This window comes from Geotrypetes seraphini, chromosome 1 (assembly GCF_902459505.1).
Source record: "Geotrypetes seraphini chromosome 1, aGeoSer1.1, whole genome shotgun sequence".
Taxonomy (NCBI): Eukaryota; Metazoa; Chordata; class Amphibia; order Gymnophiona; family Dermophiidae; genus Geotrypetes; species Geotrypetes seraphini.
In genome coordinates, this window is record NC_047084.1 from 457220147 (window position 1) to 457232849 (window position 12703).

A 12703-nucleotide genomic window follows, 5' to 3' on the forward strand; every position below is an offset into this window, starting at 1 on the left:
TTGCGCAGGTGAGCTGCTACCACAATCATCACTTTGGTGAAGGTACAAGTAGCTGTTGCTAGGCCAAAGGGTAGAGCTGAAACTTGATAATGATTTTCCAGCACATGAAAACTGAGAAACTTTATGGGATCTGGGAAAATAGGAAAATGCAAGTAGGCCTCTGCTGGATCTAGAGAAGCTAGGAATCACTGCCCTGGCAGATATAACAGTCTCCATGTGAAAGCATGAAACTTTGAGTGCTGCATTTATGTGAATAAGGTCCAGAATGGGTCTCTAATCGTCAGAGCATTTCTTTGGATCTATAAAATATGTGGAGTACCTGCCTGAACCTGAGTGTTTGGGCGGTACTGGCTCTATGGCCGGAATATTGAGCAACCTTCTCACAGTGGCTTGAACCTTGACCACTTTTTCCGGGCACCCTGTAGGAGAGACCACAAAACAATCCATTAGGGGCTGGGAAAATTCCTGCTTGTAGCCAGACTGAATGAGGTCCAGAACCCAGCTGTTAGATGAAATCTGGATCCAAGCCTGCAGAAACACTGAGAGAGTGTCCCCTATATGTAAAGGTACTTCCCCCAGCCTAGTGTCATTGTGACTTCTTGGTAGATGGAGCAGCACAGGAAGTGGAGGTCTGGAGAACCTTTGTTATATGGAATTTTTTGAACCCCAGTTCATTTGCAAAAGTTGGACAGTTCAAAGTCTAATAGAAGCTGGCACTGTTATCTTGAAGTAGGGACACTGGATCACTTGTTATTTTATTGCCCCTTGATACTCAATTTCTGGAAATCAATATGGGGAAAAATTAATATGATACTCGAGGTCTCGATACCATTGCCTTATGACTTGGCCCTATTTGGGATGTTGTTGAAAGCTAAAAGTCCAATAAACATTTATAAAAGCAGACTTCTTCTGATTATGACGGGGATGGCCATGCAAATGATAACAAAAAATTGGAAGAACTGGGACAGATTAAATTTTTCTTTTTGTTGGGAAATGCTCTGTTTGTATTACAGATATGAAAGAATGAATCTTTTGCAATGTGGTACTGGAATACTGTTGAGATTGCCTGGAGCCACAAAAATTAGAGCACCCTGGTTCTACTATCAGGCAAGGTATTGGGGTGACAGTCCACCATACAATTCATGAAATCACCCAGGCCTTTAACAAATAACAGTTGCTCTTTAAAGGGGAATCTGGCAAGAGAAGCTTTAGAGGTAGAATCACTGGCCCATTGTCTTATCCAGAGCATTATACAGTGTGTCAGCTACATAATCCACACGAGATAAAAGCAGTTAAAGGAGGTCTATCACCCTCACTCTCCAAAGTGTGCAGCCTAGACAGACAAGTGTGTGTGACAAAGGATGCTGCTGAGGCAGCTTTGACTCCCAAATCCACTGCCTGAAAAAATCTCCCGAAAACAACATCCACTCAGTGGTCCTGCATGTCCTTGAACACCACACCACCTTTAATCAGAAGGAAGGTGTGCTTGGCGACCTGGCAACCAAGGAATCTACTTTAGGCTGACTAAAAAGCTGATGACACTCCTGTGCCAAATGATACAGATTGGACATGGCGTTTGCTATCTTGGGAGCCTCCTCCAGAGAATCCAACTACTCCAAAATCAAGAGGTTAATATCAGGATGCCAAGGAAATGCCAAGGACTGAGCTCACACTCCACACATAAAGAAGGATGAAGTAGAAGGAGCCAGCTGAGTGACTAAATACAACTATATTTGGAGATTCCAAAATAAGATCTAGCAAGGCAGCGGGATTAAATAAATGTAGAACTGTAGGATCATCCCCTGGTTTAAAATCCAAAGCAGGATCTATAGAACCGGCGTAAGTTCCCAAGTCCCCAGCCACGGGGGAGGGGGGGTGAAGGAGAACATCCCCAAAAAATAAGGGATCAGCAAAATAATCATCATCATCCATATCTCCTGGAGAGAGGTCTCCCAAGTCCTGAACAGTGGCAGACTGTGAAGAAGATTTGCCTTGTAAGGCTATGCCGCAAGGAGACAAATCTGAGGCACAGCGAGATTGCGCAGGAGAAGCACAGTTTTCGTGAAAGGCTTTCCATAAAAATTTCAAATAGTCTAAGAAGACATCTGGACTAGGAAGTGCTGAGTCACCCTGTGATGAATCTACTTTACATTTCTTAGGCTGCAGGCATCCGTGTCCCTACATGAGGAACGGTCACCATTTCCAGGCCCCCAAAATAAAGATGGCCGTCCCAATGGGCTAGCTGCTCTTTGGTTAAGCTTGGTGCTCCTGCTTCTATGTTCCTGAGACACATATTTTGCACAATCCTGGCACAAGTTTGGGGTAGAAGAGCCCAATGACTTTGTCTCCACCAGTTTTGAGACAAAACAATGAAATTTTGAAGGTGCATGGAACTTTAAAAAAAAAAAAAAAATTGCTAAAAATCCAAGATAGCTGCCATCAAGCTTTTCGCACCTAAAATTGCTAAATAAAAAACCAAACTTAAAAACTTTTAAAACGTCAAATTTAGGATTATTCAAGTAGGGGAGCACATGGAAACATTCAAAACCTTCAGAAAACTACCCCTCACCCCTACCACAATTCGCCTCTTAGGCTGTAGTAACAGCCTTTCTCACTGTGACCTATTCTGGAAATTTGCTGCAGCCTGCCTCAGCCCTTTTCAGTAGTTGAAAATGAGAAGAATCACTGCCTTATGCTGGGAATGCCTCTTCAACGTTGATCTTCGGACTGACTTTTGACTGTCCATGCTGGATTCCATGGATGTCACCCACATGTCTGCTTGTCCTCGAAGAAAGGCAGTTATATCAAAGCTTGATGTAACCTCCTGTTTCTGCATCCGGAAGAGCCAGCTTTCTGTTTGCCACGTTAATCGTGACTAAATATTTTAGTGGGCATTAAAAATTTAACACATTAATCACATTATTAATGCATTAAATCTGCAGCCTTAGTATATATGTTATTGTGCAGAAAAGAGTGCACTTAGGAATTGCATTTATCTCACCTGTTTGTAAATCTGTCCCTTCTCCAAATTGGTGATCTTATCCCACTGTAGATCACCATTACTGTCAAGCCGCCGGAAAGGTCTGTGGAAAAGAAAAGGATTCAATAGAGTGGGTTAAAACTTTTCCGATAAACCTTTATTTCATCTTTAAATTAAAGAAGAAACTAAGGATTTTAACACTGATGTTGTTATCCATCTGGGAACAAATGACCTGGCCAACAACTCCACACTTGCAGCACAGAAAGCTTTTCGGGAGCTTGGTGAGGGCGTGAAACCTTTTGTAAAGACTTTAGCTTTTTCTGAAATACTGCCTGCATATGGAAAGGGAGAACAAAGAGTGAAAAACACAGAGGACTTTAATAGATGGCTCAGAGCCTGGTGTCATCAAGAAGGCTTCAGGTACATAGGAGGATGGGGAAATAAATGGAAGGACAAGAAGCTATATTGCACTGATGGGCTACATATTACTACAGCAGGAAAAAGAAACCTTGCAGAGAAATTTAGACAATATTTTTCTAGGCATTTAAACTAGAAGGTGGAGGTGGTGTATGTACGAAGGACAATTATAGAGACCACCCCCGGCAAAAGAAAAGATGTGATAGTAGTAAAGGCTGCAACATAAGCAATATCAGCAACTCATTTCTTAGTATTGCAACGGAAAGTGAAACAACACAAAAATCCATACGAAAAAGGAGATTATCGCTGAAAAATAGCTGGAAAGCGATGACCACAAATGCTCGCAGTCTAAGCAACAAAGTTCATGATCTGCAAGCCCTGATATTAGAGGCAGATCTAGATATTGTTGCTATCAAAGAGACATGGTTCAGTGAATCACATGGATGGGATGCAAATATACCGGGATATAATCTTTTTAGGAAGGACAGAGATGGTCATAAAGGTGAAGGAGTAGCTCTCTATGTAAAGATCAATATCCAAGCGACCGAAATGCAAGGGACCTGGGGAGAGGAAGAAGCGATATGGATTGCTCTGAAAAGAGAAGATGGAACTTCTATCTACGTGGGTGTAGTCTACAGACCTCCGACTCAATCGCAGCAAATTGATAAGGATCTGATTGTGGATATCCAAAAGTTTGGAAGGAAAGAGGAGGTTCTGCTGTTGGGAGATTTCAACCTGCCGGATGCGGACTGGAATGTTCCGTCTGCGGAATCGGAAAGAAGTAGGGAGATTGTGGATGCCTTTCAAGAGGCTCTGCTCAGACAAATGGTGACGGAACCCACAAGGGAAAAAGCGATATTGGATCTGGTCCTCACAAATTGAGAGAGTATCTCTAATGTTCGAGTGGGTGCTCACCTGGGTAGTAGCGATCATCAAACGGTTTGGTTTGATATAACGGCTAAAGTGGAGAGCGGCCGCACGATACTTAAAGTCCTAGATTTCAAACGTACGGACTTTAATGCAATGGGAAAGTACCTGAAGAAAGAGCTGATAGGATGGGAGGACATAAGAGAAGTGGAAAGACAGTAGTCTAAGCTGAAAGGAGCGATAAAAATGGCTACGGACCTTTATGTGAAGAAAATCAATAAAAACAAGAGAAAAAGGAAGCCAATATGGTTCTCCAACCTAGTGGCTGAGAAAATAAAGGCGAAAGAGTTGGCGTTCATGAAATATAAAAAAACCCAAGAAGAGGAGAGCAGAAAGGACTACAGGGTGAAACTGAAAGAAGCCAAGAGAGAGATACGTTTGGCGAAGGCACAAGCGGAAGAACAAATGGCTAAAAATGTAAAAAAGGGAGATAAAAATTTTTTCAGATATATTAGTGAAAGGAGGAAGATAAAAAATGGAATTGCTAGGCTAAAAGATGCTGGGAACAAATATGTGGAGAGTGATGAGGAGAAAGCAAATGTGCTAAACAAATACTTCTGTTCTGTGTTCACAGAAGAAAATCCTGGAGAAGGACCGAGATTGTCTGGCAAAGTTACACGAGAAAATGGAGTAGATTCTGCGTCGTTCACGGAGGAGGGTGTTTATGAGCAACTTGAAAAACTGAAGGTGGACAAAGTGATGGGACCAGACGGGATCCATCCCAGGATACTAAGGGAGCTCAGAGAGGTTCTGGCGAGTCCTATTAAAGACTTGTTCAACAAATCTCTGGAGACGGGAGTGATTCCTGGGGATTGGAGGAGAGCAGATGTGGTCCCTATTCATAAAAGTGGTCACAGGGATGAAGCAGGAAACTACAGGCCGGTGAGCCTCACTTCAGTTGTTGGAAAAATAATGGAAGTGTTGCTGAAAGAAAGGATAGTGTACTTCCTTAAATCTAATGGGTTACAGGATCAGAGGCAACATGGCTTTACAAAAGGTAAATCGTGCCAAACGAACCTGATTGAATTTTTTGATTGGGTGACCAGAGAGCTGGATCGAGGACATATGCTAGATGTAATTTACTTGGATTTCAGCAAAGCCTTTGATACAGTTCCTCACAGGAGGCTGTTGAACAAACTTGAAGGGCTGAAGTTAGGACCCAAAGTGGTGAACTGGGTCAGAAACTGGCTGTCGGACAGACGCCAGAGGGTGGTGGTTAATGGAAGTCGCTCGAAGGAAGGAAAGGTGACTAGTGGAGTTCCTCAGGGTTCGGTGCTGGGGCCAATCCTGTTCAATATGTATGTGAGTGACATTACTGAAGGGTTAGAAGGAAAAGTGTGCCTTTTTGCAGATGATACCAAGATTTGTAACAGAGTAGACACCGAAGAGGGAGTGGAAAATATGAAAAAGGATCTGCAAAAGTTAGAGGAATGGTCTAATGCCTGGCAACTAAAATTCAATGCAAAGAAATGCAGAGTAATGCATTTGGGGATTAATAATAGGAAGGAACCGTATATGCTGGGAGGAGAGAAGCTGATATGCACGGACGGGGAGAGGGACCTTGGGGTGATAGTGTCCAAAGATCTAAAGGCGAAAAATCAGTGTGACAAGGCAGTGGCTGCTGCCAGAAGGATGCTGGGCTGTATAAAGAGAGGCGTAGTCAGTAGAAGGAAGAAGGTGTTGATGCCCCTGTACAGGTCATTGGTGAGGCCCCACTTGGAGTATTGTGTTCAGTTTTGGAGACCATATCTGGCAAAAGACGTAAGAAGACTTGAGGCGGTCCAGAGGAGGGCGACGAAAATGATAGGAGGCTTGCGCCAGAAGACGTATGAGGAGAGACTGGAAACCCTGAATATGTATACCCTAGAGCAGGGGTCTGCAACCTTTAAGACATAAAGAGCCACTTGGACCCGTTTTCGAAAAGAAAAAAAAACTTGGAGCCGCAAAACCATTATAAAACAAATCTAACACTGCATATATTGTTTCTTATCTTAATGCTATATACAGGATCACTAAATTGAAAATAAAATCATTTTTCCTACCTTTGCTATTTGGTGATTTCATGAGTCTCTGGTTGCACTTTCTTCTTCTGACTGTGCATCCAATCTTTCTTCCTTTCTTTCAGCCTCCTGTATGTTTCCTCTCCTCCAGACCTCATTCTCTCCCCCAACTTTTTCTTTCTGTCTCCCTGTTCCCCCTTCTTTCTGTCTCCGTGCCCTCCCCCAAGCCACTCGGTTTGCTGCCACCGCAATCGGGGAACAGCCCCCAAGCCACCGCCGTCCCAAGCTTTCCCTGCAGAAGTGTTGCGCTGACCAGCATTCCGCTCCCTGACGTCAATTCTGACGTAGGAGAGGAAGTTCCGGGCCAACAAGGCATTTCTCCTCATTCCATCCAGCCTGAGCCCCATCTCTCCTTGATCCAGCATTTCCCTTCTGTGTCTGTCAGAATTACCATTCCACCTATTTTCCAGCATCACCCTTCTTTGTGTCCATCTCACCTATATCCCTATCTCACCACTTTTTCAGAATCTTCATTTGTCTCTGTCCTTATCTTTACGCCATGTTCACCATTTGCCCTTTCAATGTCTTTATCTCCCCCCCCCCACACTTTTTCAGCATTACTTCTATGTCTCTATTTCACCTCCTCTTCATGTCCCCTCTGTATCTCTATCCTTATTCAGTAGGTCCTGCTTACCCTTTCTCTTCTTTGTGTCACTATCTCCATTTTCAGCTTTCCCCCCCTTTTCCTTTGTTACTGCACCCTGTAGCTAGAATCTTTCCACCCTCCCTCCACTCAGGCCCAGCCCAGTATGAAAGATTTCCTTTTGTTTCCCTCCCCTCTCTCTTTCTCTCTCTCTTCTCCTCCCTCACCCACGAGTCCTGCATCTGGCCCTCTCCCTTCTACCTGCACCTGGCAACACCCCCCTGCTCCGCGGCTCTCTTCAGCAACTCGTCAGCAGCAGTGATCAAGACAAGCTGCCGACATCGAGGCCTTCCCTCTACGAGTCCCGCCTTTGTGGAAAAAGGAAGTTGAAACAAGCGGGACTCGCAGAGGGTAGGCCCCGACGTCAGAAGCTTGTGTCGATCGCTGCTGCTGAGTTGCCGAAGAGAGCCGCGGAGCAGGGGATGTGGCCGGAAGCAGGTAGAAGGGAGAGGGAGATAGGAAGGCTGTAGATCTCCGGAGCATGACACCGACCCCGGCCAGGATGATTTCTTTTTCAGGCACCTTACAAGTCCAGCGTCGCGGGGGAAATAGCCATGCTGAGCAGTGAGCTCAGCACTACACAGATGAAAGCCTTGCTTGCTGATTGGTCCGGCGGCACGGCGGGGCGGGGCCGCAGGACCAATCAGCAAGCAAGGCTTTCATCTGTGTATGTGCTGAGCTCACTCAGCATGGCTATTTCCCGCCGCGACGCCGGACTTAAGCTGCATGCCTGCGTGACACATTACCGGAGCCGCAGCAAAGGTGGAAAAGAGCCGCATGCGGCTCTGGAGCCGCAGGTTGCCGACCCTCGCCCTAGAGGAAAGGAGAGACAGGGGAGATATGATTCAGACGTTCAAATACTTAAAGGGTATTAACGTAGAACAAAATCTTTTCCAGAGAAAGGAAAATGGTAAAACCAGAGGACATAATTTGAGGTTGAGGGGTGGTAGATTCAGGGGCAATGTTAGGAAATTCTACTTTACGGAGAGGGTAGTGGATGCCTGGAATGCGCTCCCGAGAGAGGTGGTGGAGAGTAAAACTGTGACTGAGTTCAAAGAAGCGTGGGATGAACACAGAAGATTTAGAATCAGAAAATAATATTAAATATTGAACTAGGCCAGTTACTGGGCAGACTTGCACGGTATGTGTCTGTGTATGGCCGTTTGGTGGAGGATGGGCAGGGGAGGGCTTCAATGGCTGGGAGTGTGTAGATGGGCTGGAGTAAGTCTTAACAGAGATTTTGGCAGTTGGAACCCAAGCACAGTACCGGGTAAAGCTTTGGATTCTTGCCCAGAAATAGCTAAGAAGAAAAAAAAAAAAAAAAAAAAAATTAAATTGAATTGAATCAGGTTGGGCAGACTGGATGGACCATTCGGGTCTTTATCTGCCGTCATCTACTATGTTACTATCTTTGTTTGGAGTTTCTGAATGGATTTTATTTTTATCATCTTCCTTCCTTCCATCTAAGTCAGGGGTGTCCAACCTTTTGGCTTTCCTGGGCCGCATTGTCCGAAAAAAAAATTTCTGTGGCTGCACAAACGCTGCAGCAAGACAGAGGAGGGAGCCGGCAAGACGGTAAACACCTGGGGGCAGCAGAGGAAAACACTGCATCGCCCTTGACCAGGGCCGCACAAAATACTTCATGGGGCCGCATTCGGCCCTCGGGCCGCAGGTTGGATACCCCTGATCTAAATTATTCTAGTTGTTTGGTCAATTCATCCAATGATACCTCCTCTCACACCAAGAATCTCCTATACTTGCAAACACCTGAGGGCTTCACTCACTAAAAGTTGGCACTTACTTCACACAATCATTGAAGAAATGTGGTTTGTCAGCCTGAACAATAACCACATCGAAGAAATCCCTCCAGTCTTTGCCAACCATATACTTCATGCCTTTATCCCTGCAGGAAGAGCAGCCGAGGAAGAAAAGTAAAGCAATGAGTGAAAGAAGAAGCAAGAGCCATATAGCAAATTAGTTACACAGATTACATGCTGCTGGGAAAGGGGCAAGGGTTCTTACACAAAACTGAAAGGGCTGTTGGTGATGAGGAAGAGCTTTTTCCCATGGCTAGACAGCTGATGCAGGACTGCATAGGTCTCATCCCCTCGCAAAATGTATTTTTCTGCAAAGAAACACAAACAAAACCCCATAACTATACCTGAGGAGTATCTAAAAAACAGCTTAATGATGGGTACTTACAGGAGCCCCTTACTACACAGATGAAATCTTTCCCCCCAATTGTATTTATTATTTACATTTCTCTATCCTATCTATTATTGTATTTCTACCCCCTGACCTATTGTATGATAAAGTATGTTGGTTATTGAGATCAGTATGTATTACCCATATTTTATTTATTTTTACCTATATACGCCACTTAGAAGCTTGATAAGTGGGATAACAGTCCTAAAACAGACTGCTTAAACTTTGAAGCCCCATCTGTATCTGTGGAAGCACACTGGAAGCTGCATGCCACTTCTATCCTATCTCTGCCTTTATCAAAGACTTCTAATCAAAGTAAGTATGTTTTTGAAACTATCTGTGAAATGTTTAATCTGTTGTAAATTGTGTTAAAAAGAACATTGTAAAACAGTAGTGTCTTTTCTGCCACCTTCACTCAATCTCCTTGTATTTCCTCTATATTTTAGGCCCATGATGGCTATCTCTCTATCTGTCCCCTCTTCCTAAAACAGACTGCTTAAACTTTGAAGCAGTCATTACTCCACCTGTGTTTGTGGAAGCACACTGGAAGCTGCACTCCACTTTTTTCCTATCTCTGTCTTTATCAGAGACTCTATAATCTGCACCCCTTGACAGCATATGCGTACTACAGGAGACCCTTCAAGATAGTTTCCACACCCACACCCACTCAGCAAACTCAACCTTGACACTCCCACCCTCCCCTCTACCCACCCATCCCTAGGCAAACATTACATATATAGACACCTTCTAATCATCACTAACACACTCCACTTGCTACTCTATCAAAAAACCTATGTCCTTAACCTGACCACCATTCCCACTCAAAATTACATTGCCTTCATGATACCAAGGCCACAAGCTGTGTTGTCCTGTTTAATGCTAATTTCTCTCCTTACCAGCATGTATTTCCCCATACCAATCATCACAGGCCAGGGTAGATATGGTGAGCTCTGTCACCTTCCCCAAAGGAAATCCTTACCACACAGACCCCAACACCTTAGGCCTATCCCTATCACCCCACCCTCACCTACACCCAATAACCTCAAAATGGCACTGGCAAATGCAAAATTTGTAAACAACAAAGATACAATATTAAATGACCTCTTCACAGACAATAACTTGGACATCTTCCTAATTACCGAAACCTGGCTCAAAGACAATGATGGGACTACCCTGGGTATGATGTTCCCTCCAGGACAACAAGCAATAGCTTGCTCACGCATCGACACTAGAGGTGGAAGTGTAGCTGCTATCATAAAATCCAACCACAACCCAAGACTGATAGACACCATCATACTAGATGCACTAGAGTGCCTCACCTTCTTGGTGGGCCACAAGAAAGACCTAATCTTCACTTTGATATACAGAGCACCACACTCTCCGATGACCGTTGTAATGCCATATATCTAATAAGGGTGTGCAATAGTAACATCCAAAGAAAGCATCAGAGGAATATATTTTATTGCATAAATATCAGATAAACACCAGATAATACAGATACACCAGATAATACAGATTATATATATGTATTGAAAAACATCACCATGTCTGCTGTCTGTCCCTCACAATTGGGAACCCTTTCAACTGATGGGTCAGTACAGTACACGGGACTTCCCCTTGGCTGCAGCTGGATTCTAAATTCTAAGATGTGACTGTCTTAAATAGCACAGAAAGTGCTGAATTTCACACACACACACACACACACACATACACACACTGCTGTTCCTGCAGTAAACAACAGATGTCCCACTTATCTCACAGCTGGAATGTTATCCCTTATCACAGTACCATGAGAATCCTTCCTCAGTAGACATGAAACAGTACAGGATGCGCCCACGTATGTTCTCAGTAACAGTTGAAATAAAGTTAAAATCAGAGTTGAAGCAGGCAAGAAGATTCACACAGACTGTTACATACGCTATACTCTGGCCATAGGCACAACAACCGTCTTAGATGACCTACTATCTGTCCTTAGCAAACTGGTCATCACATACAACCAAATCATTATACTTGGAGACTTCAACTTCACAAGCTACCCACACAACACTGGAACCCTAGCAGATTTCATCGCTTCACTGTCAGACCTAGGCTTCCAACAAATGGTCTCCTCACTGACTCACTCTTCGGGCTATATCCTAGACCTAATCTTTACTCAAAAAGACACTTTACTCAACACACAGACCCCAGCCTGCACCACCAAACCAGTACCCTGGTCTGATCATCATTTGATCACATTCAACCATACCTATAAAACAAAGCAGCCATCAACCAGTAACCCCAACATAAGATGATTTACAACAACACAATCAACCTAGAAAATCTCTCCAGGCCTTTCTAACCTAGCAGGATCATCAAAATCAAACTCTCAAACCCTATATGAAGAGCTAGTCCCGGTCAAAGAAATCAAATACTACCCCTACAAATATTCCTCCCCCTGGTTCGCTGATGACTTAAGAACTAAGAATAGAGAACTAAGGCGAGCTGGCGAGCTGAAAGAAAATGGTACAAATCCAGACTTAACAGTGACAGGTTCAAATGGAAGGAACTACATGAAGAATATAAAAAAGTCACCCTAGAGGCTAAAAAAAGTACTATGCTGAACAACTATCAAGGACCTGCAATAGATCAAAAAATCTTTTCAAACTAACAAAAAAAAAAAAAAAGATACTCACAACATCATTACATTACATTACAGATTTCTATTCCACCATTACCTTTCGGTTCAAAGCGGATTACAAAAAGAGTTATGGAAGAAGGGTTACAACGTTAGATCAGAGAAGGTTTCCAAGAGAGGGAAAAGTAGGATCTGGGGTTAGGGAGGGGATGGTAAGAGGGGGGTTAAGCTTTATCATGGTATTAAGCTTTATTAATCTAATCTAATCTAATCCTTACGTTTGTATACCGCATCATCTCCACGTTCGTAGAGCTCAACGCGGTTTACAGTAGGAGAAATAGGAAGGAACTACAACAGAGGGTTAGAGGTAGAAGTGTGAAGAAAATTTAGAGGACTTGGGATGCCAAGATATAAGAGTTTCCTTGATTCCTAAGTTGGAGGGAGACTTACATTTTTTGAGAAAAGCCAGGTTTTCAGATGTTTGCGGAAAACTTGGAGAGAGCTCAAGTTCCGAAGAGGGGAGGTAAGGTTTTTCCAGAGCTCAGTGATTTTGAAATGGAGGGAGGTCCCTAGCTTTCCTGTGTGGGAAATGCCTTTTAGCGAGGGGAAGGATAGTTAAGGGATTTCTTGAAGAGTATAGTTTTTATTTCCTTTCTGAACATCTTGTAGTCTGGGGTTGTTGTCAATAGGTTGGAGACTTGGTTGTCTATCTTCGCTGCCTGAGTGGCCAGTAGTCCGTTGTATAGTTTTTTCCGTTTTACTTCTTTGATTGGGGGGTAAGTGAATGGGGTGTGTGTTTTTCTATGCCTGGTAGAGGTAGTTTGGATGAGGCGGTCGTTTAGGTAGGTAGGGCTGTC

General features: G+C 43.8%; 1 protein-coding gene across 1 annotated transcript in view; it reads right to left on the reverse strand.

The window, feature by feature from the left end:
* NT5DC2 (5'-nucleotidase domain containing 2) overlaps positions 1 to 12703 on the reverse strand; it is a 137886-nt gene that overhangs the window by 20420 nt on the left and 104763 nt on the right. The window contains exons 8-10 of the mRNA XM_033922266.1: positions 9050 to 9152; positions 8829 to 8930; positions 3002 to 3083 (exon numbers count right to left, since the gene is read on the reverse strand). Coding sequence (XP_033778157.1) covers positions 3002 to 3083; positions 8829 to 8930; positions 9050 to 9152 — 287 coding nt within the window. The remainder of the gene's footprint in view (positions 1 to 3001; positions 3084 to 8828; positions 8931 to 9049; positions 9153 to 12703) is intronic.